This window comes from Uloborus diversus, chromosome 9 (assembly GCF_026930045.1).
Source record: "Uloborus diversus isolate 005 chromosome 9, Udiv.v.3.1, whole genome shotgun sequence".
In the NCBI taxonomy this organism is placed as follows: Eukaryota; Metazoa; Arthropoda; class Arachnida; order Araneae; family Uloboridae; genus Uloborus; species Uloborus diversus.
Genome location: NC_072739.1, coordinates 100,861,383 through 100,886,725, shown reverse-complemented (window position 1 = coordinate 100,886,725; position 25,343 = coordinate 100,861,383). Strand labels below are relative to the sequence as shown.

The 25,343-nt window shown below is 32.3% G+C and overlaps 1 protein-coding gene across 1 annotated transcript; it reads left to right on the top strand.

Annotated features, from left to right (window-relative positions):
• Window positions 1-8,473: 8,473 nt before the first annotated feature.
• LOC129230669 (uncharacterized) lies at window positions 8,474-23,569 on the top strand. Its single transcript, XM_054865084.1, has 4 exons — window positions 8,474-8,570; window positions 15,133-15,700; window positions 19,866-20,120; window positions 23,152-23,569. The coding sequence occupies exons 1-4, from the start codon at window positions 8,550-8,552 to the stop codon at window positions 23,361-23,363; spliced, it is 1,056 nt and encodes a 351-aa protein (XP_054721059.1). The 5' UTR covers window positions 8,474-8,549; the 3' UTR covers window positions 23,364-23,569.
• The last annotated feature ends 1,774 nt before the right edge of the window (window positions 23,570-25,343 follow it).

Sequence of the window (25,343 nt, the reverse complement as noted above, 5' to 3'; positions counted from 1 at the left end):
ATCAGTCAATAACTTAGCAATCCAAATAATAAATCATTATCTTGCAAATCAATGCCCTTAAAAATGAAGGTTTTTGCTGATTTTCTGAAAATAGCCAGTTTTGTGCTGAATTTTAAAAAGCTGAAATAGGAGGTTTCTTGCAAACTTTTTTCAGAATATTTTACAGGTCCATCAGTTGAAACCGCTGTATCTTTTAAGAAAGAGCATCTATGTGATCTTCAATATGACGCTTCAGAACTGCATGTCTGATTCGAAATTTAACGGCAATATCTTTGTTCGTAAACAAGTTAGGGTCGGGGCCTGAAACTCCAGGAGTCGGAGTTGATCAGTTATTCTCCCTCACCCCCATACCGCTACCATCTTGACTGAAAAGGGATTGATTTTTAATCCCGAAATAGATGCCTGGTGAATTTTTGCCTGCAAAACGTCGATTTCATCGTTTATTACTCCTTTGCAAGTAGGAGAATGTGAGGCAAAGTAAAATAGTTAGGAAGACTGAGCTTTTTCAAAACGAACATATTGTAAATTTGTTTTGAAAATTACTGTACCTAAAGGAAGAACAATGTAGTTTATAATAAAACTTGCATAAAAATATTATTTTACATTTTTTGGCATTAGATTTGTACCTTAAAAAAAGTGGAAAAAAGTTCACCTGTTTCTTTTCTTGGAGCGAAGTGAAAAACAAAATGTTTTTCTAATGAAATATTTTATATTCGATTGTTAAAAATATTTTTGATCAAATGGATGAGTAGATAAAAAAGCGGTTGAATAAATGAAAATAATACGGAACAACAAACTAATCAAGAAGTAAATTAATTAACTAATTAATGAGAAAACAAATGAGTGAATAAAAGAATGAACGAAAGAGAAAAAAAGTGAATGGATGAATAATTAAGGGAATTATTGAATGAAGGAATGTCAATTAATGCGTAAGTGATTTTAAAAAATATTGAATAAGTAAAAGAAATGAAGTATTTCACTTCGCCCCCCGCATGTACTTGACTAATGGGGTTGTTTCCTTCAGTCAAAAGTACTACTTTTAGTCACTGAAATTGATAGAATGAGCAAAAAAAAAAAACATGGACTCAGAAAATACTTTCGTTTTCCCAACATTTTTTTTTTAATTTTTTTTAATGTCCCATTTTTCAAACAAGGCGTGGTATGGTCTTTATGACATCACAAATGATGAACTTAGGCGTGTATTCCACTGGTGCGCTGAATGCTTACGCTTGCTGTCTACCGCGTTTCCACGCTATGATATAAGAAGCGATTTAAATATTGCCATCTACGCTTGCTGTCAACCGTATCGTCGCCACTACACATGAGTAAAGAAGTAAATTAAATATTGAGCTCTGCGATAATTGCAATAGTGAATGACAGTTCATCATTTGTGATGTCATGCGCAGAAACCTAAAATATAAAATTGTTGCGCGCCGATTTAAATATTTTTTTAAACATAGTAAACTTCGTCAAATTATTTATAAAATGGTCATATCTTATGTTTTTAAGTATGCTCTTTCAGAAAAAATACTTCTAAAATTTCGTAAACAACCCCATTCTACAAAACATTAAAAATACAAATAAGGCTTAATATTAAATACATGAATACTGAAGAGAGTATTAATAGATCTCGATTAATATTTAAAATGTTAATAACATGAACTTTATCATTCTATATTAACAGAAATAATTTTTGAGATACAACACATAATTCCAATATGAGTATCAATTTTTGAAAATTGCTTGTATTGTCACATTCCTTAATTTTCAGCGATAACTCTTGACTGGAATATACATGTGTTACTACGCAGTTAAAATATTACCAGATAGCTGCCGCTAAACGCAGAGCAAATGTTTCACCATTTCACTTTGCTCTGCTATTTCACTTTGCCCCACGTTCCCCTACACCTTTTCTAATAGCAGGGAACTGTTATTTTTTCAGACCCATTGTTGTAAGCAAAAAGCACTAACAGATTCAAAAAAAAAATAAATAAATTATTAATTAATTAATTACTTAATTAATTGAAAAAAATTAATTTGAATTTTGACATCTTGAATTCAAACTATGTTTTTCGCAATCATGAGTGTATGTGTGTGTGTGTGTGTGTAGGCGTGTGTGGGGGAGGGGATTATGTGTGTGTGTGTAGGGGGTATGTGTATGTGTGTAGGCATGTGTGTTTGTGTCTGCGTGTAGGTATGAGTGTGTGGGTAGTTGTGTGTATGAGTGTTTGTGTGTGGGGGGGATATGTATGTGTGTAGGCATATGTGTTTTGTGTCTGTGTGCAGGCATGAGAGTGTGAGTAGTTGTGTGTAGGTGTGTGTGTATGTGTACGTGTCTGTATGTGTGTGTATGAGATTGAGTGTGTGTTTGTGTATGTGTGTGTAGGTGTATGTATGTGTGTGTGTACGTGCGTGCATGTATGCGTGTAAGTGTAGGATATTGACGCAACCTGGATACTTTGCTCGCTTTAGGAGCAACATCGTGAGGCGGCCGGTCGACGGTGGTGCTGCAGAGGGTGCTGGTGGGAAAATACAATCATAGCACATCAAAACAGTCAAATGAAAGCAATAAGCAATCGTGATTGCTCAAAAAAAAAGAAAGAAAAAATTCTAGTATTGCCTTCATTTATAAATAAGGTCATGAAAGAATTAAGTTATTTTTAGGATGGAACAAAAAAAAGTTGTTCCTTTCTTATGTAACGCTTATAAAATTCAGCTAGCGAAACTAATATATAGAAAGTTACGCTCCTTCCTGCACTTTAAAAAAGCGGAAATATCAGAGGCAGCTGAGGAAGAGTGACAAGATCATTCAAAATTTTGAACGCTATTTGAGGAAGCTTCTAATTTCCTTTCACTATGTCAGGGAAACTGCAATTGAAAATGTTCTTTATTTTCTTCCTCGAATTTTGCTTAAGCCTGCTCGTTAATCCAATAACTCTTTATTTAGCTCGGAAAAAAAAAAAAACATTCGTTTTGTAAGATAGATTCTATTTGTCAGAGTTTGCCTGCAAAACTTGAAAAGTCAAAAACAGTTTCAGCAATCTGAAAGTTTTCATTAGGTTCAGAAAACTCAATCAATTATATATAAGGGTCATTTTTCAAAAAGTGTAACTTTTCTGTCACACTCCTCGTTTACAGTAAAAACTTGAAAGAACAATTCATTTAACAATGTTATTTAATTTCATCAAAAATATATCTATTTAAACCTATCAGCAAATTGTTAATAAATTTTTTTATTTTAGTGTATTTTTGGTTCACAACATGTGAATTCTCACCTCCGTGGCATATCACACAGTCACACACCTTGTGTGACTGTTTATGTTGCTTAATAACGTGTTTAATTAAAAGTATGTACTTCTTTATTATTCCTTTCACAAGTGTCTCAAATGCTAATTGTTTAAGTATCTTTATTTTTTTAATATTGTGTTTTAGTTCGTTCTAGTAGGATAAGGAGTCACGTCACAAAATAAATTCTCACCTACGTTACCTAAACATGAAATGCCATTTCTCATTAACGAGTAGCAGTAATGAAATCAAATTTTATTTTCCATGATACAAGGGAGAAGGGAGCCCCTTTATTCATTTTCAGCCATAAAGAAGTTGTGAGATTTTTGACGAAAAAAAGAAGATAGATTTTGTTTTAAGAACTAAGTGTAGTTATTGTGACTTCTCACTTCCGTGAACTTGAATGTCAGGTATGTAAATTAATGTAAAAAACGAAGTGAACGTGTTTTCATATGCTTAACATGTGCATATTGTAGCAACGGAGAGAAAAAATATTTCCCTGAAAAATGTATCCATTAGCCCTATATTAATGGAAAATTAATCACCTCTGTGAATTTCACCTCCGTGACAGACCTTATCAAAGTCATTATTTCTGAGGTGAAAATAAATGATGAAGGGGAAATACATCAATCCTAGGCATTCTACCAGTATTGTAAATTGCCAGTATAATCTTAAATTTACTAAATACTATTTGAAAGACACGTTTGAACTAAAAAGATAACTACTAATTAAGCCTTACTTTAATTAAGAGAGCTTAATGTTAGATTCCCACTAATCATTAAAATGCCTCATTGTTTGCACAATTAACAAAATTACTACTTTGATATTAAATTGGGCTTAATTTTTAAACATTAAAAGTTTTTCTTTTTTTTTTTTAAATTTCCGTGAACAAGGCATTTTTTAAATGTTTTTTATTTATGAATAAAATAATTGGAACTTAGCTGAGCCATTGTTTATGGTTACTTCTAATAGGTAACACTTCCATGTAAGAATGAAAAAAAAGAAGACAAAAGGTTTCGAGTTTGAAAAATATTTGCGTTCAAAAGTTACGTTTTCTTGAGAATGAACCATAACATTTGTTAATTTAATCAGAAGAATTGAGACACTGTAGATCCGTAGTCTCCAATCTACGGCCTGTGGAAGAAATGCGGGCCACGATATTGGTCCATTAAGTTATGAATGAAAAAAATACTTTCTACAGTTTAAGAAACAACTATACGAAACTGCCCAAGAATATGAGTCGCGGTCAATTAAATCTCTTTCTGAACTTTTTTTAAAACTTTTCTTCTGTTTTAGTTTCCTTGACTCTGGCAAATAGTCACAATGTTATCAATTTTGAGTCAAACATTCTGAAATTGGTTTCTGTAAAACAGTTCCAAACTGCCCATTAAAAGATAATCATCGAGTGGTGGTAATAACAGGCCCGTCATTCCGAATTTTTCCGAAGGGGGACGGCAAAGGATGCAACTCGTCATTTAGTGGGTCACGGGGCTAATTGAACCCCCGACCCTTGGTTTTGAAAAATTAATGTTTTTCCTTATAAGTGGACGTAGGTTTTGCTAGTTCCCGATGAAATTTGTAATGAGTATGCACGATTTTGCCCAACAGCTCCCTGAAAAATTCTAAATTGAGTGTCTGTATTTGTCGCCATTACGTACAATATTGCAGTGACATTTGGCGACGCAGCAATATATTTTTACCTAGCAACTAATTAAAATCGCATTATAAATGTTTTCTACTAAAGTATTCGTTGCGTGACTCCAGTCAAGTTTTATCGCGGAGAAAGTTAAAAGAATGAGGAAGCATAGTCATTCACACACACACATATTATGCTAGTTTTTTTTTTTTTTTTTTTTTTTTTTTTACCTATTCCATTCACTTAAAATTCCCACTGCACGCTAGTGTGTTCCGCCTCTGTTTTTTCTCGCCATCTTTCTTCTTTCGTGTCTTTAAGACCATCTATCGCGCATCACGAAGTGTAATAAGATACGTTTTATTTACTATTCAACAATCACAACAAAGCAACTAGTAAAGCTGGTGTTGAAACTAAGTAATTAGAAGTTTAGGTAATTATTATCCTGGCAAATACAAATTCGTTTCTACTGAAAGTGAAATATACTTGCTGCGTGAAATAAGTTTTAAAAAAAATAGAAATATTTGCATGTGAATTTTTCCACTGCCTATTCATGCTCTAAATTTGCCAAAGGTAAAAATAGCAGGATTTTTTATGCTAAAAAAATGTAAGAAAAACTTAGTTTATAGAAAACATATTTAATTTCTATTTCCAATCTGAAATTAAAAAAATTAAAAAATATATATAAACTAAAGGAAAAACGAAAAAAAAAAGATTAAAAAAAAAAAACGCTTTTAATCGTTTTCAGGGTTATCTGAATATGAAGTCATTCGCGTACATTTCGCCACAATTATACCTGTATGATTGCACTGAGTAGCATTGAACAACTTTTTTAAAAAAATAGTTTTTTAATGGAAAAACCAGAAGAGTAAGAATTCGTCTGAGCCTCTAGTTCCTCCATTTCCCTGGTAACCCTGTTAATACGCCCCTGGAGTTCGTTCTCGTCGTCTCAAAGACTATGTGGCACAACAAAAATATTCTCTTGGAGAGAGGGTTGGTTTAGTACAGACAGTACAACTTCGTTCACCTGGACTAACTGGGGCCAAAGGAAATCCGAATGATCGAAAATCCGGTTACTCCAGGTAGTATGATGGGTAATAAGTGAAGTACACCCTTAAATAAGCAGACTTACCATTTTTCCCTACAAAATTCATACTTTGTATCAAAATCACACAGAATTATTGCAAAATATTGAAGACTTATCGATGACAATCAAATATATCAAATAATTTCTCATATACCTAACAAAGCATTGGTTCGCTGTCTTCTGGTTGCGTTATTTTAATAAAGCACAATCATCCAAAAGGTTTATCATTATGTCTCAGTTGCAGTGGCATTTGTTAGATCACCATAATTAATTGCACAAGCTATGCAGGGGCTGTACATTTAATCAAAACATTAAGCTAATATTCGGTGCACTGAAAGTTACTTTCTTGCTAATAATTCAAAATTAAATATGTAGGCTTTATTACTTAGGGCAATGAATTTTATCCTCATAATCCGGAATTCCGGATAAACGAGATTCTACTGTACTTACATAAATAACATAGTAGGATAGGCAATTTCTTAAAATCAAGGGCTCTGCCAAAGAGGGGAGGGAGGGTAACGTCCCCTTGATAGTGCTCTTGTTAGAACTCAATCCGGACCGTTGTTTGGGTGATGGGGAGGAGTTAGTAGGTCCATGCTCAATATCAGAAACATAATGCAAACATACATTTGTGTATGAAATTTGTTTTCCTTTTATTTTTAACAAGAAAGTCACTCGTCCAGGTATGACGGGTGACAATTGCTTTTATATCTGAAAGAAGCAATTGCCTGTTTGGTGATATTTTGACAGTTGACATTTCAGCCCCAAGAGGATTTACCCTAAACTCCAGTAAGTAGCGTTCAATGTTGACTACTTTTTCGTTTCCTCACTCCCCTGAATTGAGTCTTTCCAGTAAAAGAGTTAAGATACCGGATCTAGTTCAGCCTCGTCAAAATAAAGCATTTCCCTGCATGTCAAACATTACCAAAACATATTATCAAATTATCATGCCGTGGAGCAAGTTTCATTGCTGATGACATTAGGAGCGTTACTCGATCATTCGCTATTATATATATGAGGATAAGTATTAAGTATGTACCTTCTAGAAATTTTGAAATGGAAAGCCTGAACTCAAGTACGGAGTGCGGCATATCAACCTCTCGTGTTTGGAGAGAGCACTATGATTTTTGTGAAGAGATACGATGGTGGAAGTGGTACCGATCTCTGGCAGTTGATGTGCCATTTGCAGTAATAGCAATGGCACGGCTCTGTGAGCATTGTCATTTGTTTTGGAGCAATATATTTGTAATGGTGGTTTCTTGTTGCTACTCAGCAAGTATTTCCACTTCGGTTCCAATTTGGCAGACCTGTATAGAAAAGAAATCATGTTTGTTCATCAAACTTTAGAGTCGCATGTACCTACTGCACCGGAAGCAAAAACGTCCGAACAATCTCAGACCGTTATAGTACTGAAAAATGTGGCACATGCAAGAGCGTCCATCCAGGAATCTCCTAAGTGTTCAGCACTTAACAGGCAGCTTCCTTAGCAATTTCCTTACAGGAATGTGAAAAAAAAATCCTGCACAGTGATCTTTACAACGTGAGTAGTTTTTTTTTTTTTCTTTTTTTAGCTGAACAGAATCATGTGAGTACCATCCTGCATTTCTCATTAGTGCTAGAAGTTTTACGCAATCCTGCTCAACAGGAACGGCCAGAACTTAAATTCTTAGGAGGGCGGAAATTCTGAATTAGTCGAATAGAATTTCAAATTTTAGTATAAAAATTAAGGTATACACACATATTTAAAAAAGGGACATTCGGCCATTTAGAAATAGGAAGGTTTCAATTATGCCCCTAAATTTGCCGAATAAGGAATTTTTGGGAGGTAACTGTGACCTCCCATAGGGGCGCCTCTGCAGCTCAGTGCATGACGCATGCTCTGCGGATGCTTAGTTAACAAAACAAATTGCATTTCGACAATTATGCATTTCGATATAGAATTCACCCCTGAAAAAATTAATGTGTAAAAAACGACAATTAAGGAACAAAATTGTTTTGGGCAAATCGAGAATAATAATAAATCCATTAATCAAATAAAATAGAAGCAGAGAGATAGAAAGCGAAGAGTTGTGCTTGAAATATTAGCATCTCTTGTTGGACACAAATGGTTTAAAACTTGAGTTCGACATTTCTGGGCAGAACTTCGATTTCGTCTGTTTTGCATGCAAACAAATATAATGAGGAGGAAGAATTTTGAAAGGAAACTAAAACGTTCCTGCGCCAATTTGTACCGACGCGAAGTTCTTTCACTTTCTTGAACAATGAACCCGGGGAAAATGTAGAATAGAAAAATCAGAGAGAGAAAAAGTAATTCGGTTTTAAAGTGAAGAGAAGAAAAACAGCAGAAAAACAAAAAAAGATGAATTCTCTCCCCACGAGGAAAATGGGACGCGGGTATCACGTGACCGATTTGTTCCACTCCTATATAACTGGATGAATTAGTTTTGAGGTGATCATTCCGTTCACCTGAAATAATCCGATATATTCTTCAATCGCTTTCTCTCTCACTCGTGATTTATACCTGAGGACTTAAACGGTTAAACCATGAAGACTGGATTCATTTTGGTAAGTGAGAGTGGATTCGCTCTATTGTTTACGTCACTACGATATTCAGATATTAATTCTATCCAACACAAATTTTGCACAATTAAAAACAATAATTTAGCTGCTTTTTTTTTTTTTTTTTTTGACAAAATTAATATCGTCTGCTAACAAGTAGGAGAAAAAGAATAAAGAAGATTAGAAACAAAAAAGTATCAGTTTTTTTATTAGTGCATATTGAGGCATTTTAATAACTACTACTTCAATCAAATTTTAAAAAATTCAAAAGAACACTACACATTTATCTGTGAAATGTAAACATAAACCTGTGGCAAAAATTAACCACAAAAACTTTATTCATTCACGTTTGGAATATTTTGCTACCCCCATTGACAGATGAACGAAAGAGCGTATTTATCTTTATTATATAAAAGCTTTGAATTTTTACTGATAGTGACTGTTGGCACATTTGTCGATTTGTCGCTTATAACTCCGCATGACACGAAATTCATTCCTTATAAAAAATGAAGCAAAAATTTTCTGAAAGTGTTAAAACGTTTCATTTTCATAAATTCAGAAAATTTAAGAACATAAGAAGTTCAAAACTCTTTTAGCAATGAAATTCATATTCACAAAATGAATAAAAGACTACTCGAGAGTACATTACCTTAAAACATAATTTAATTTCATTCCATTAACACATTTATTGTAAAAAGTTTACATTTCATAAACATATTCGTTTTTTTTTTTTTTTTTTGAAAACTATTAAGTTGGACAATTAAAGAGTTGTGCTGTAAAGTTGATTATTTTATGAAACTATACCAATCAGCATATAATAAAGTCTTTAAAACATTTCATTGTTTTCAGTATTTAACGGTATTTTACTAGTTTGGAAAATGTTAATTTATATTGATTTTTTTACCTGTAGAATATTAGTAATTTTGTTGCGTTAGAGTAGAAGCAAAAGTAACTTAATAGATTTTTATAAGAATTATCTATCGTACATAGTGAAACGTTCGCGGTCATAATAAAAATATTGATAATTTTGTTGTGTTAGAATATAAGCAAAAGTAACCATTCCATTTTTATAAGAACTATCTACTGTACATAGTGAAACGTTCGCGGTCATAGTAAAAATATCGATGATTTTGTTGTGTTAGAATAGAAGCAAAGGTAACTTACTAGATTTTTATGAAAACTATCTACTGTACATAGTGAAATGTTTATGGTCACAGTTAAATAGTAAGAGTTCTAGAAAATAAGTTTGAAGAATAACTGTCAATAAATTCCTTTAAATGTTAACTAGTAATGTTAAAATCATACATCAGAAGCACGAATCAAATACCTCTAAAAGAAATTGTATGTTAATGCCGGCAATTTTTATGTAATAGCTACTAACTGATAATAATAATAAGAATACTACGAGAAAACAAAAACATTTTTTTTCGAAAAAGTCTGTTTCTAAAGTATTTTAAGTACAGTAAATAAACTGAAAATATACACTATGATAGTTTAATTAAACAAAGTAATGTAAATTTAAGAAGCATAGTTATATTAATGTAAAATACTTTTTTAAATGTTTTTCAAAAATGCACATTTTAGCAGCCACCTTTTTGTTATTTTTCTTTAACAAAATTTTTGTACGAAAAAATTAAAATTAATTTAAATTTTATCATTAATATCATACTAAAAGCACTGTTCTTTATTTTTATTCACAACTCCAGAGCTCTAATACACTACCTTGCGTTGATTAACAATACTACCGAAAAAGGTAAAACATTCCTTTCCACGTGTTTTCTTTGGAGTAAATTACATTCTTCAGACAGTTTATGGTCTAATATAACTTCCGAGGAATAGAAAAGAAAGCTTCCTACAAACACGATAAAAAAAATGCTGTCATTCACTAAGCTTTAAAGCAAGTTGTAAGTTACGGTATTTGTTTGTTTTACCTTTTTCATCCGCCATCAGGCAGTGACCTCTATGGTTTATTTGAGTTGCGAGTAAACCGGTTACACAATTTGCAAAGAACACGTAAACAAACTTTGAAAATGGAAAGAAAAAATTCAAAAAGTTTTTAAAATTTGACAAAAGTACAAATGTTTACTTTTATACTAGATGCTTAAAATGTTATATTAAGAAAGTTTTTCTTCTTTAAATGTAAAATTTTTCAAGTACTTGATAGCATGCGAGCTGAAAATGATATGTTGTGTCTAAATTATAATTCTGAAATTGGAAAAGGACGCTCTATAATTCGGTCATTACCTTACGGAAAACCTTTTAATAAAGATATGCATATAGAAATAACTACCCACGTTTAAAATCTTTTTGCGTTTATCAGATTTGAAAGACAAAGTGAACAGAAATTTTATGGAAAAATATAACTCTGTCCAAAGTTTTAAAAACAGAATTAGTACTACTAAAAATGGATACAAATAATCCTGGAGAAAACAAAGAATTGTTTAAAGCAACCTTCACAAAATGCTGTTTACTATGTCATAGTATAATTTATCAGCAGAATAACTCATACTATAACTCAGATTGACTTATTTCACTTAAAAAATGCACATTAACTCAACCAGTATTCTTCCTATTGTAAACCACGGTCAACGTAAAGGAGAAATTATATATATTAATATATTAATAGCTTAAGAAGCAAGAATAGAAATTTCTTTGTATTTTTACGATAGAAGTTTATTCAAGAATAAATTTTCTTTCAAATAATTAAACACTGCAACTTTTTAATAATTTTCCTAAGGCTCTTGTTATTATTCACGCTTCCTCAAGATCTACTTTAGATAAAAATAAGCTTTAAATGAAGTTCACACGTATTAGATGACAACAATCGCACACCGCTAACTTTCAACCGGTAAACTTTTTAGCCAATCAACATCAGAGTTCATTGTACTTCGCCGCATGATTCATGCCTCCTTTTCCAGTTTTCATAGTTCGATTGCGCGCAATAACGCTTGTCATTTGCTTCGAAAGCCCATGAATAGGTAGGTCACTATGCTCAAATATACATTAGCAAACACTTATAACTGTTGTTTTAAAGCAATTTATCCCGTGAGGTTTTTTTTTTTTTTTTTTTTCAAAGCCTTATGGGCAACAGATTTTCTACGGGAATGTGGGCAAAGTGAAAAAATTAAGATAACTTATCCTTTTCAAAATGAATAAATTAGAAATTTACAGAATAAACAACGTATTTATTAATAAACCTTGCATTAAAATATCGTTTTTCTTTTTGGGGAAAAAATTTGGACTTTCAAAAAAAAAAAAAAAAATTGAAAAATAGAAAGTACTTAATTGGAAAAATATTTCTTTTCAAATGAGTGAATAAATAAGAAACAATAAATGAATAAACAAAGAAATAAAGTTATTAACATTATGCGAAAAATAAATGAGTGAAAAAAATAGTGAATGATGAATGAAAAATAAATGAATGAATAAATAAATAAATGTGTTAATAATTGAAGGAGTGTAAATGATTTCATTAAGTGATGAATACGTAATTGATGTAATACATGAAGGAGTAAGTAAAACAGATAACTTTTTCAATTTGATCCACGTGTTTATATTTATTTAGAGAGCGAGATTTTCGTCGTCATAGTCACAAAACGTCTGGGTTTGTTTTTATTCTTCTCTTTCTCTTTTTTTTTCCACGGCTTAACTCAAGCAAATTTTATATTAAAAAGAGGGGGAGGGGGTGTAAAATTACGTTTTTTCAGGAAAAAATACCTGTGTAGATGAACTTAAACAGCAAAACTTCATCTGCACACAAAATTTACAAATAACTCATTCCCATCATTTAAGATTGATTAGAAATTAAAATACATAACGTTATATTCTGTAAATAATCTTTATGATAAGTGTACTGACGGATATCTGTCATAAAATCTTTTATGTTTATTACAGCAACCTAATCACTATTTCTTTCTTTATGGCTTTTTATGCATTGTTTTTCTATATGCCTTGTTTTACCTGTTCTAGAAAATCACCAGTCATAATATGACGGGTGCAAATTTCCTGACCATTTCCATTTCAAATGTTTGCTGTTTCAAAGTTTTTGATTTTACTTTTACTTTTCAGCTCAGAAATATTTGTTTTTTTCTTAGCTGAATAATATTAGAATCTATTTTTTGTGCAATTTTCTTAGCTCTTCCATTAAAATTTCATATTTTTAATCAAAATGCCACTTTTAAGAATTTCTCGTTAATCGTTTTAATAACAACTGTTTTCCGAAGCCAAAACGCATAAGTAGAAATCTAACGAAGTTCAATATTTTTAACAAGACAAAGGCTTAACCATTAAAAGAAAAAACCCCGAGTGTTCAATCTGTTATGTTGGGAAAACTCTTGGACACATTTTAAATATTCATAGAAAAGCAACAAAGTGTCGTATCAATATGCGGTTTACGCCATAATACTTCACAGGTTTAAAATTTTTTCATGATATCGTAGAATAAAGGGGGTGGGTAGAGAAAAAAGGAAAAAAAAAATGGTAATGGGGTTGTTTCCGAAATTTTAAAAGCATATTTCTTTGAAAGAGAATGCTCTTTGACCTTTTTTGAATAATTTAAGAAAGTTAATATTTTTTAAAAATTATTTTAATCAGTGCGCAGATTTAATTTCATTTTTTACGCCTCTGCACGTGACATCACAAGTGATGAAATGCCATTCACTGATACCATTCACACATAGCGCAATATTTAATTCGCATCTTTACTTACATGAACTGGCAGAGATATGGTTGACAGCAAGCGCAGAGCGCAGTATTTAATTCGCTTCTGAATTATCTTAAGCTGGCAACGCGGTAGACGGCAAGCGTAAGCAGTGGAGTATGCGCCAAAGCTTATGACTTGTGACGTCATAAAGACCACGCCTTGTTTGAAAAATCAGACATTTAAAAAAATTAATTAAAAACTAAACGTTTTGAAAATATGAGATTTTCCTCGCATCATGTTGTTATTATTATTTATTCATTTATTTATTTTTGGCTCATTCTATCAACTTCAGTGACTAAAAGTAGTACTTTTGACTGATGGAAATAGCCCCATTATAAGTAATTGACATTAGCGACAGGATCGTCACAGTAAAAAACAACGAATTCTTATTGTAACGATACATCGATTACTTATAGTTTTTTTTTTCCCTTCCCCCACCCTTTTTTTACGATGCCATAAAACATTGAAGCAGACAGAAATAACAGCGTCAAAAAGCACAAACTGCAGATTACTGCAATTTGTGCCTTCTGGCGTTGTTATTTCTTACTTCAATTTTCAGCACAAAAGTATTTATTTATTTCATAAAACATTGTTGAACCTATGAAGCATTATGCCCAAACCACGTATCCATACGACAATTTGTTCCTTTTCTATCAATTTTTAAATTGAGTCAAGCACTTTTTGGACACCCTGTATTGTAATCAGTTATTTACAAAATTATTCTTTAGTTTATTCATGAAATTGTAACTTCGTCTTGCATAGAAAAAAACATCTGAAGAGAATTTAGTATTGTGCTATAAATCGTTAGAAAAACCCTTCCTGTTCTGCTTTCATACAGATTTTCCGCTGTACATTTTATAGCCATTTAATTCGATCGGTCTTCCATCAAATGACTCATAATTCAAGTCAGGGAGAATGTTATGAAAAATTGAAAAGGTTTTCACAAAAGATTTAAGCTGTTCCTCCTCTTTAGGGTCACTTTCCTTGATTTGATTATTTTCATTTGATCAATCAACTTAAAACTATTTTCGTATACAAACAATGATGGAAGTTAAGGGTAATTAAACTCAATTCTGACTTTTTAATGACTTTTCTTTGATTGATCTTCACTTGTGCATTTAGATTTATGTTTAAAAAAAACTGTCTAATTTATCGCAGAGAAATTCATCGCCAAAAGAAAAGCAGAATATGTCTTAACGCCTGCAACATTCCCCTTCCCCCTGAATTTCCTTTCAATATTCATGCGAGAAAAGAAAATCATGTCAGCAAAAGTGTTAAGTCCTAAATTGAAAGTGATTGATAAAAGCAGGCCCATCATTTGGGGGGGGGGGTCAGGAGGAGGCAATAGACCCCCCTTGTTTTGAGGAATTCATTTGCACATAAGTGGGAGTGGTTTTGGTTGTTTTGCAATATATTTTGTATTGAGTATACGCCCTTTGACCTCCCCTCCCCCTTTCTGGAAAACGTCGAAATGACGGGCCTGGAAAAAAAGTAATAGTAAGGTAAACACACCGGTAGTGGCCAGTGCTTCAGTAGTGGCCGCTTCAAGATTTATATTTGAAAAAATATGTTTTCAAGTCTCCCAATGGATTCATAAGTGCATTAAACGTGCAGGAGGTATTATCCCCTGCACCTTTGAATCCATTGGGAAACCCGGAATCCCATTTTTTCAAATATAAACTTTGAAGCGGCTACTAACGGTGTGCTTACCTTATTTCATTACTGAATATTCAAATTTATTGCAACTGTATAAAGATAATGATTTGTGGCCACAAAAAAAAAAAAAAAGAAAAATCGTTGTAAAGCTTTTGTGAATTTAAATGCATAGCTTTTAAACTTTAGTAACCACAGACTTTGCCTTTGCAGTGTATAGCAGTCGCCTTTCTGGCTGCCTTTTCCGAGGCCAGACTAGCAGAAAAAGTCAGCGAAGATGATGACTTTGTCGTCTACAGGATCCCGGTTAGATCATTAGATTTACAACCACAAGCAGCTGGATACTATGAAGGAGTCGACTTCAGTCCTGCCAGCCATGGAAGGTCTAACAGCAAGAGCAGTTCCAGCAGCAAGAGCACAAGCAGTTCCACGGGAACCGGAAGAGGCAGAGGATATGGTCAAGGAGGATCATCTTCCGGCCATGGCACTGGACATGGAGGCAGCAGCAGCGGAACCGGATATGGCAGTGGTGGACACGGCAGTGGCTATGGCAGTAGTGGACAGGGTAGCGGCTACGGAAGTGGAGGACATGGCAGTGGCTACGGAAGCGGTGGACACGGCAGTGGCTACGGAAGCGGTGGACACGGCAGTGGCTACGGAAGCAGTGGTCACGGCAGTGGCTACGGAAGCAGTGGTCACGGAAGTGGTTACGGAAGCAGTGGACAAGGCAGTGGCTATGGAGGCAGTGGAGAAGGATATGGAAGTGGTGGACATTACAGAGGTAATTTATAATTTTATCTTTTATGAAATTTAAAGTATAAATATAACTCATAAACATTCTCCATCACCCATATGTGTTGACCCAAGGATTTTTATTTTCGGAAACGAACTTTAAGTTTAAAATTTTATCAGAATTCGATAAAAACCTTTGAATATCCATTGTTTTCTGGGATTGAAATTTAAAAAAAATCTCTCTCGAATTGAACAGCCTATAAAACGTAGTTAATTTCGAATTTTATAAAATTTTAAAATAATCTTTAAGATGTTGCAAGAAAAAAGTCATGTTAGACTTACACTTCAAAACACCAGTTTTTGCAATTTTATTTATTTGAAAGTGCAAAATAATAGCTAATATTTGCTCAATAATCCATGTAGAATCATTATTTTGTCATTTCACTTCCTTTCGCCGTTAGTCAACTGTTCTGTGTCGAGCAATTTAATTAGTAAAATAGTTCACACCTAATAACATCTTCCATATTAATTTTATCTCAACGTAATTTCTGGTCTCAAACATATAAATTTCTTGTACATTTTCTGCGGTAATTTTCGGAATTTTCTTTCCTATACTATAAAGTGCCTATTGCAGTTTGTTAATTAAAAGTTTGCATAAAATTAGCTGTCGCCATTTTGTAACCGGATTCAAATATGAGGCTGTTTATATTAAGTATGACATCGTTTTATGCAAGGAACTACTCTTCACGTTTGTTTCTGAAATGACACAACAAAGATTTAAACTTTTAAAAGACATTCTGAGATCTGAATTAAATATTTAAAACACAATTTAAGTTCAGAATTAAAGACATAATTTAGTTCAGAGTTATCCCATTTCCAAAATAAATAGTTTTAATGCACAACTTGGGGATTGGTGTTGGTATTGTCATAACGGCTCTGTTAGTAGAAAAATAAATGAACATTGCGAGAAAGGGGGAAATCACGCATTATGTGTCTACTGGTAGGACCATTTTTACCACATTAGTACACAAACCCTGGTTTGAAAATGGGTGACTTTTCCAGTTTATAGATGTTATGGGACATGCGGTTAAATTGTTAAGTTACGTAGTGTTTTTTTTTTCTAAAAAGAAATGGTTTCCAAAGTAAAAATTTAATGCATTTTGCATTGTCACACAAGAATAAGACTAGAAATAATATCAAATTTATTTATCAAGTTTCTTTCGGCAAAGATTCAAAATTTTCAATGGTCATGTTGTGTAAATATTGTTACAAATTTGTAATTATTACATATGGATATTTTAATGCATTGGCAAAGAAAAATTGTAACGATATCATTAAAATATTTGTGTTACATCACTTTTATCTTACTTTTTGATACTTAATTCAAAACAAATAGTTAAAATCTGAAGAGTTCTTGCATGAAAGGCAGGGGTTGGGGAAAATATTTCAGTTTATATTTTTTGTTGAATAAAGAGAAAATATTGAATTCTGACGCTAGTCTTATTGGTGTAAAGAAAATAGGCAGAGACCAAGAAGTGGATTTTATCCATCAGAGTACACCAATTTGCATTCCGGAGAAAACAGAGCAAACAGAGGTAAGACGCCTGAGCAGTTTAATTATCTCATTTCAACATTATGCATAAAGTAGTTTCAAAATAGGAGTTTGAATGCTTTTTTTTTTTTTAGTGTTTTGATTTATTTGGCTAATGTGTTTTAGCATTACATTCTTTTTCATCCTTTAAAAAATAATTCCTCGTATATATTTATTATTGTGTGTCCTAATTTAAAGTGGCAAACCAAATAAAAGAGAAAAAAAGCTTTTTTGTACCAAAAAAAAAATGAGAAGCTTGAGTTTCCCATCGGTTTCAGGAAGTTCAAAAATAATTGAAAAACTGTGCTTAAAAATTCCAGTTTCTGCTTTAAATGGAGGTTTAAAGAGATTGAAAATATTAGAACTGTATCAGTAAAATTTGCCCCAACAGTGTTACACTGCACTTTTATTGCGGTTAATTTTGTGAAGAGAAACATCTGATACAAGAAATAATCACGTTTATACGTTGAGAATTACAATGCAAACATATGTTGCAAATCTCCGGTGTTTAGCAGCGCTAAACCAGATCTATGAAATTCGTCACTCTCAAAAAATCCAACACCAACATTGGATCAGCCAAAAAATCCAATCTTGAAAGTCCCAGACAATTCAGTATATGTTCGGGCGTGGCCTGATGGTCGGCACACTTCACACAGCAAACATATGTAATGTACAAATGTTATACATGTCGGAAGGGAGGCGGTTAAACTTTTAGCTGAATTCTGCTGAACAGCTCTCAGAATAAATCTTTGTAGCATTCGTATGTTTTGTTTCAATGTGTGTAGAATTTTTAGAAAAATTTCCCTTAATAAAAAGTGGAGGGCCTCGAAGTGAGATTGAGCTTTCCCTAACTTCAGAGGTTGATTGGGCCCTGAGTAAACGACCACACCGCAGTAGATGAATAGTTCATAATCTGTCGTGTAAAATAATGGTCCAAAAGTTAGTGTTTTTTTTTTTTTTTCTTTTTCTTCCGTGTATTGGCAACTTCATCATCCTTCCATACAATTTCAGTAAGGAAATACCTAGAAAATGTTCTATTCATCCACTTGTTATAAGTGTTCACTTATAGGTTTTTGCCCCTCCCCCTTTTTTTTCCCCTAAAAACCCACTTGGAAGCTTAGGCAGAAATAACGTAACTGTTTGATAAATTGTTCTATTTTAATATTTTTCTTCGTTCTTTCGTAGTTTCTCTGTTTATAAAAAAAAGTTTGGAATGTCTATAAGGGGAGGAAAAAATTAGTAAAAGAAAAATATGTATAAATTTGAAAGAAATATTTTGAGTATCGTAAAAACAATTGAATGAAAAGTTAAAACTTTTTAGCTTGTATATGTTGTTGACAATTCACAAAACACACTACATAACGTTGTGACTTCGTTGTAAATATTATAAATTATTCACCACATTTTTATCAAGAATTTGGACTAAACATGCAACAGGAAACGAGTTTTTCTTTGTTTTTCAATATAATTTTGTTTTTAGTAATTAATTTAACCAAATAATCTCACTTTTTTTGTTAAAATAATTCATGGATGATATATTTTCATGTAAAATGCTTCTTGATGAAATTCATTAGTGTAAGAAATTAAATGTCCAATATTAGTCACAAAAATGGAAATAAATAATGCATAGACATCGACCTATCCTCAGTTTTATTGACGTCCAATATTTATTCAAATTAACCTCCTATATAGATCAGTTCGTTTGACACGTTTAGTTTCATCCAGTCTGAACATGTGTATCTTTTTAAAAAATAACTTAAAAACTAAATAAAGAAAATAAAAAAAATACACGCTGAAAATTCGTTAGAGTTTTGCGAATTTTTTTTGAAGAAAAAGATTTTTTTTCTGTTATTGTCGGAATACTTCGCATTTGATATGCATGTATATTCAGCAAAATTTTATTTTCGCAAAACTTGACAATTCTGCGGCAATATTATTTAGTCAGTTAATCTTGTTTGAATGCTATCTCATTAGCCTCGATTTCTATACTATTTCGTAAAGAAATTAAATGATGAGATAAATGTGAATGCGTATTTGGGGACTGAAGTTAGTTTTACCAATTGAAGTTTAAATGAACTAACTGAATGAGTCACAGTTGAAAAATTGAAAAAACCGCGCTGCCTTCAATATTCGAACAAAATTCTTCAATTTTCAAAAAAAAAAAAAAAAAGAAACGGAACAAAGTTAGCATCAGTGAACTACACAATGCACAACCTTTTTCAATCACAAGCAAAAAAAAAAAAGAGCATATGAAGTGACATAGTAAACAAATGTGAACCCAACACAAAATAAAAGGCAATGTTTTATATTTTCTAATCAGAATAGCTGGGAAGTCAACATGGTTTTTTCTGATGAATGCGGAATTAACTTTCTACCTAAATAAAAATCGGAACCCAGAGTGTTCATTCCATCGTACAACCTGAAATTTCTCGGAATGTATTTTTGAAAATTGAGGTCTCACATTCAAAAACCTTCAGAAGTTTATACATGCACACATGCATTATAATTCAGCAAAGAGAAGCAATGAATACACAGTACACACACAACTTACTAAGTGACAGAATTAAATTTCAGTGTGATACATAACAATGACATTCTAAGTTCTTTATTTCTCACTGGTTAGGCGGACAAGCCAGCTACACCCCAGGTGGGTATGAAGGAGGCAGCAATACACAACATTATGATGATGAAGGCCAAGACTACCCTAAGATCGTGACCACCACCAAATCATTCACCACAAACAGCGCCCAAAACGCTGGTTCCCACCAGTACAGACAGACACCCGATAGCCTGGGAGACATAAATTTCAGGCTTGGGGACTATTTGAAAGAAGCACAAGGAAGCGAAGGCAGCAAGTACAGCCAGAAATTATACGAAGGTACGAACACAAGATTCTGATTTATGAACATCTTTTGAAATCCGTTTGCATTGATCGTCAGAGGCTTCCCGATGGAAGGTCACTGTGACCTTCCAAAAATTTCCTTTTTTGGCAAATTTTGTCAGACCATTCGGCAAAATTATCATCATTCGGCGAAACTTGGAGTTCCATTCGGCAAATTGAGAATTTCCACCCTCCCCAAAATTTAAGTTTGGAGCGCTTCTGAATACTAGATATAACACACACGAGCACATTCGCTGGTGTCCTGTAGTTTGATGGAGATAAATTGTATCAAACAGCTGCCTCTAGATTTAGCAGCATCCGTTTAAAATAATTGACTTTTGAGTTTGAAAGTAAGGTATGCCGAGCCAGGATAACGTCACTACAGGGAAAGGGAGCGACCAGAGGTGGTGAACATGAAAAAAATGTTCACTTGTAATAGTATTTTAAATATAATAAGACTTTTAAAAAGTGCAACAAACAAATTTGGGCAAATATGCAGATATCAACATGCCGTGAACAGTGTGGAAAAGTATTTAAAAGAATTCCTTAATTTTTCTAGTGAAAAAAATGTACATTCGCAAACTTTTTAAATAACTTTTTCACACTCAATCTGTCGATTCCGCTAACTTTTATTTTTCACATTGTCAATTGATATTTTATTTTGTGGTGATGTTGTTGTTTTTCTTAGATTAAAAATGTTATTTCTTTACGTAAAACAAAATAGTATTTATTTTGTTTCTTTCGGTAATTTTCTTAACACTTCTCTTGATTTTAGGTTTCCTATGACACTGCAGATAAAACAAAATTAATTTCAAATTACTTGTCAAGCTTTACGTTCCAATATATTAACAAAGAGTCGTTATAATATTGAAATAAACCGTTTAGTTCGTTAAACAGGCCGTGCCTCAAATTGTAAACTGCTTAAGTAGTAAGTTATTATTTAACAACAAATTAGTGTCAACTTATAGATCAATTTTAATCGCCAGTGATTTTTTTTTTAAAAAAGAATGCAGCAGTAGCTTTTTTTTATCTGCTGTTGACAGAGATTAATTAAGTTTTTCAACAAGGATACTTCACTCCTTTTAAATAGTAGGCATTTAGTCATTTGGACTCATGATTGATTTGTGTCCACCAACATTATTTTTATCCGCCAATCTGGGTCACACGGTTCAACTCCCACTTGGAAAAATGTTACTACTCAAATGATAAAATAGTTATACATTAGGAAAATAATTGTTCGACATTCAAATATATATTTTTGACAGAAACATGCTTTTATGCACTCATTTTTCTATTAACTAGCAATATTTTTCCTTTATGAAGTCATTTTTATCCATCCGTACTATTAATTATTTATTTATTTTGTTGTATTTTACTTATTTCCTTCCTTTAAATTAAGATTGGTTTCTTTTAAATGGTGGACAGTAAGCCAGTGAGTCAAAACATCGATTTGAGTTTGCCTACGGGATTTTTGTTTGCCAAACTAGGCATACAGTTCAAATCCGTACAATCAAATAATATGATTATGGCTGAGCATAAAATTATTCGTCAATTAAACATTACTTTTTGAGTGCAACATTCCCCTCTGTAGCCAATGTTCTTTATACTAGTAATCATATGCTTTAACCCTTTACAAAGCCATTTTCATCCATTATTCCTTATTTATTCATTTCTTTTGATACTTAATTATTTATTTCTTAGATTCAATATTTATATTTAACTATTTTATCATTTATTTATTTGATTTAGCATTTGTGTAATTATTTCATTATTTATTCAGTTTGAATTTCGATTGGTTCCTTTTCAACGGTAATCATTAAGTCGGTGTGTCATTTAATAGATTTGGGTCTTCTAGAGAGTGTTTTGTCTGTCACTGTAGGTCTCAAAATTTAAATCGGTCTTAATTGTTAAAAATGTTAACAATAAATGGTAACATGGTTATGAATGAGGACAACATTTTTCATCATTCAAACGGTACGTTTTGATGGCAACATGCACTAAAGCACTCATTATTTAATGAACCAGTACTCATGCTTAACCCTGAGTGAAGTCATTTTTATGTATTAGTGCTACACAAGTTTTTTTTTTTTTTTTTAAATAAAATTTGGCTAAAGAATACAAATTCATGCATTGCTTTTTTAATTTAAAATATTTTATTTAACTTGAAATAACATTTTTTTCTTGAGAGGAGGAATATTTTTCTCCTCTTTGAAAATTGATGTAACATTTACCTCAGCCTATTTAACTAATCACTGAAGCTTTAAAAACTTGTACGCTAACATTTGTTACACAATTGGAAAGTTTTTCTCAGTATCTTATAAAGGGTTAATGAAATAGGCAACAAAATTTGAAACAAAACTATAAACGATTGCGAGATTGTTTTCATTACAAGGACAATATTTCAGTAAACATCAATTATGGATGTATTTTGAGTCATTAAAGCAAGATATTAAATGAAATTTAAGCATAAATGTAATAGGACATGTAAAGTTAGAATTTTAGTAAAAGTGCTTCACTTAGCTTGTAACACGTTTTTATAATCTTAATTGTCGATCTAAAGTCATAGTCATATAACAAGATAGTTGCATAGTTGTTTACATGCAATGGCTCTATTGTGTTACGACAGACTAAAAACGATGCAATAGAACTTCCATGCTTATGAAAAGAAATGGTGCTGCCTGGTCCATCAATAATCAACTTCAATTAAAAATTAGGAAAAAGAGATTAAATTATCTTTCTACACATATTTACAGAATGCATAAATATTAGTATTATTTAAATATGGGGGAACAAAAGTTCCATCAAACGTGGGGAGTTCATTAAAATTCACATCGAATTACAGCACTTTGTGCTGCTGTGGCGTCTCAGTGGCATGTGATGTGTTTCTACAGTTCACCGACAGGTGAACTTTAGCACTGTTGCGCCATCTATTATTCCACATTTTCCTACAGCTTTATAGTAATCAGAATGTTCGTTTCCATGGGTAAAACATTTTTTTTTTTTTTCTAACTTTTCTGTTCTCTTTCAGGACTCGGTGGGGATTTCGCTGGTGCCATTCCAGGTCTTCGCTCTGGTCAAGGATTCAACGTCAACGACTTCACCCGAACCATCAACCAAGGCATGGCTGCTGGCTACAATGGCCCCTCTTACCGCAACAACAGATTCGTTCCCCAAGCATCTTTCGTGTACCCAAGAATTTATGGCGTCGGAAATTCAGCATTTAATCTTGGCGGATTCTAAGCAAAAGAACACGACGAGATTTAGAAATATTTATATCTGAGCTCTCAAAAACTGTTCAACTGGCAAAATGCACTTCTTACTGGATTAGAAAGTGTTGTGTGTATCAGTGTATGAATGGAGTGTATGCCTGAGGGGCGATTTAAGCTATAAATAGTCCCTCGTTCAATGGTTTTTATGATTGAAGAATTAGAAGGAGATGTTGTGAAGCTATCGAGGCTACTTTAATAGCTGAAATACAATGGCTCAATTTTTTTTAATGTATTGAATTAATTGAAAATGAATTTGAATGGTTCAATATTGAAGAAGTTCTAGTCTGAATGAAATTTAAAATTATATTTCTTCCTCAGTATGAAGCTTGCTTTATGAAAGCATGCCAATCTTCTTTTTTTGTTTAGCATTACATTTATGAGATTATTTAAAATATATTCATTAATGAATGTTTATAACCATTCAGTTAGATTTTTGAAAGATATTAATGAAAAAATATTGGAGATGATTTGTGCTAAGCTATGAATGAAATTTTTAAAAAAACGTGAATTTAGTACAAATTGTAAGAAGATTCTGAAAATAGCTGTTTCAGTGCTACAATCAAGGCTTCAATGGTCCTTCATCACTCCATTGTAGATTTGAAATAGTTATAAAACAGTTATTTGGAGAAAAAAAGTAATTTTTTTAATAGCTACAACTAACGCACATTTCTGTTATTAATATTTATTCCTCTCTTAAACTTTCTATCACACTGTTTTGAAATATTTCGCAAAAATAATACTTAAACGTCTAACACAGATATTGCAATCAACATTCCCAAATTGCTCTAAAACTTCGTGTATAAAAACTTGATCCTTTCATCCTTTACGGAACATTTCAAATGCTTTTTAACATATTACATAACATCTATTTATCATGCATTGGCTTTATAGATGCACTAATATTTCATGGCTTCGTTCTTTACTAATAACTTTTAACATTTTTATTATTTCTGAAAAGGAAAACTCATGCTTTAGAAAAAAAATATGCCCTTGGTTAAACTTGTTGATCCTTGCGAAATAGTTTTAAACCAAATACCTGTCTTTCTTTTCCTTTTATCTTTTTTTTAATTACTTTTATTTATTCATTTTTTTAAATGAAATGAGCAAATGTATTGAAACCTATCGCTGATAATTCTCCTAATGTGATCAAGAAGTGGTATTTCTTTCATGTAAATTATACAATGCTTCATTTTTCCATATGCATTATTCGCATGCTATTGATCTCTTCCTAAGACATTCGTTTTTTTTTTTTTTTTTTCTGGAAATGACTCCTCTTCATTTCTTTTAGTTTCTGGACATGCTGTATTGTGCATTATCATCTGTCTGTTCCATCATTTCCATCTTTTTGTACGTAAAATAAAAAATGTTCACCTAAACTTTGATGTTTTATTCATTTCTTGAAATAATTTGTGTTTTAATTTCTATTACAATGCCAAAAAAAAAAAAAAAAAAAACTCGCTTTATAAGTACGATAGAGTCCTTCTGGATATTATATGTATTCTATCTTTCTCACGGGGAGCGCAGCTATAGAAATCTAACAAAATGGTGAAAATAACTTAAATAATAACATAATGGTTAAGAACAAAATCCGTAACAATTAATCTGAAAACATTTTGAAAAACAATTTGGAAACATGCAAATCCGTATGTAATTTCTTAAGAAGTTAATGTTGTTAGAACTAAGGCTGCATGTCACAACTTCAATTTAACCATATTTCATTATGCTAGTTTTCAAACAATTTATGCATAATGTTCATATTCAATATGAGAAATGAAGAAATTCTTTTGCGCAGGAAAGTAAAAAGAAATATCTGTACCTCACAGCCAGACTGGCGTAAGTCCAAAAATTGCGAGGTTCCGTTTATTAGTGCATTTGATAGGGTTCATTCAAATGAAACCCGGTCAGTGCCTCTAACTTCACATTAGACATTAGAGGGTGTCACGTAACTGCT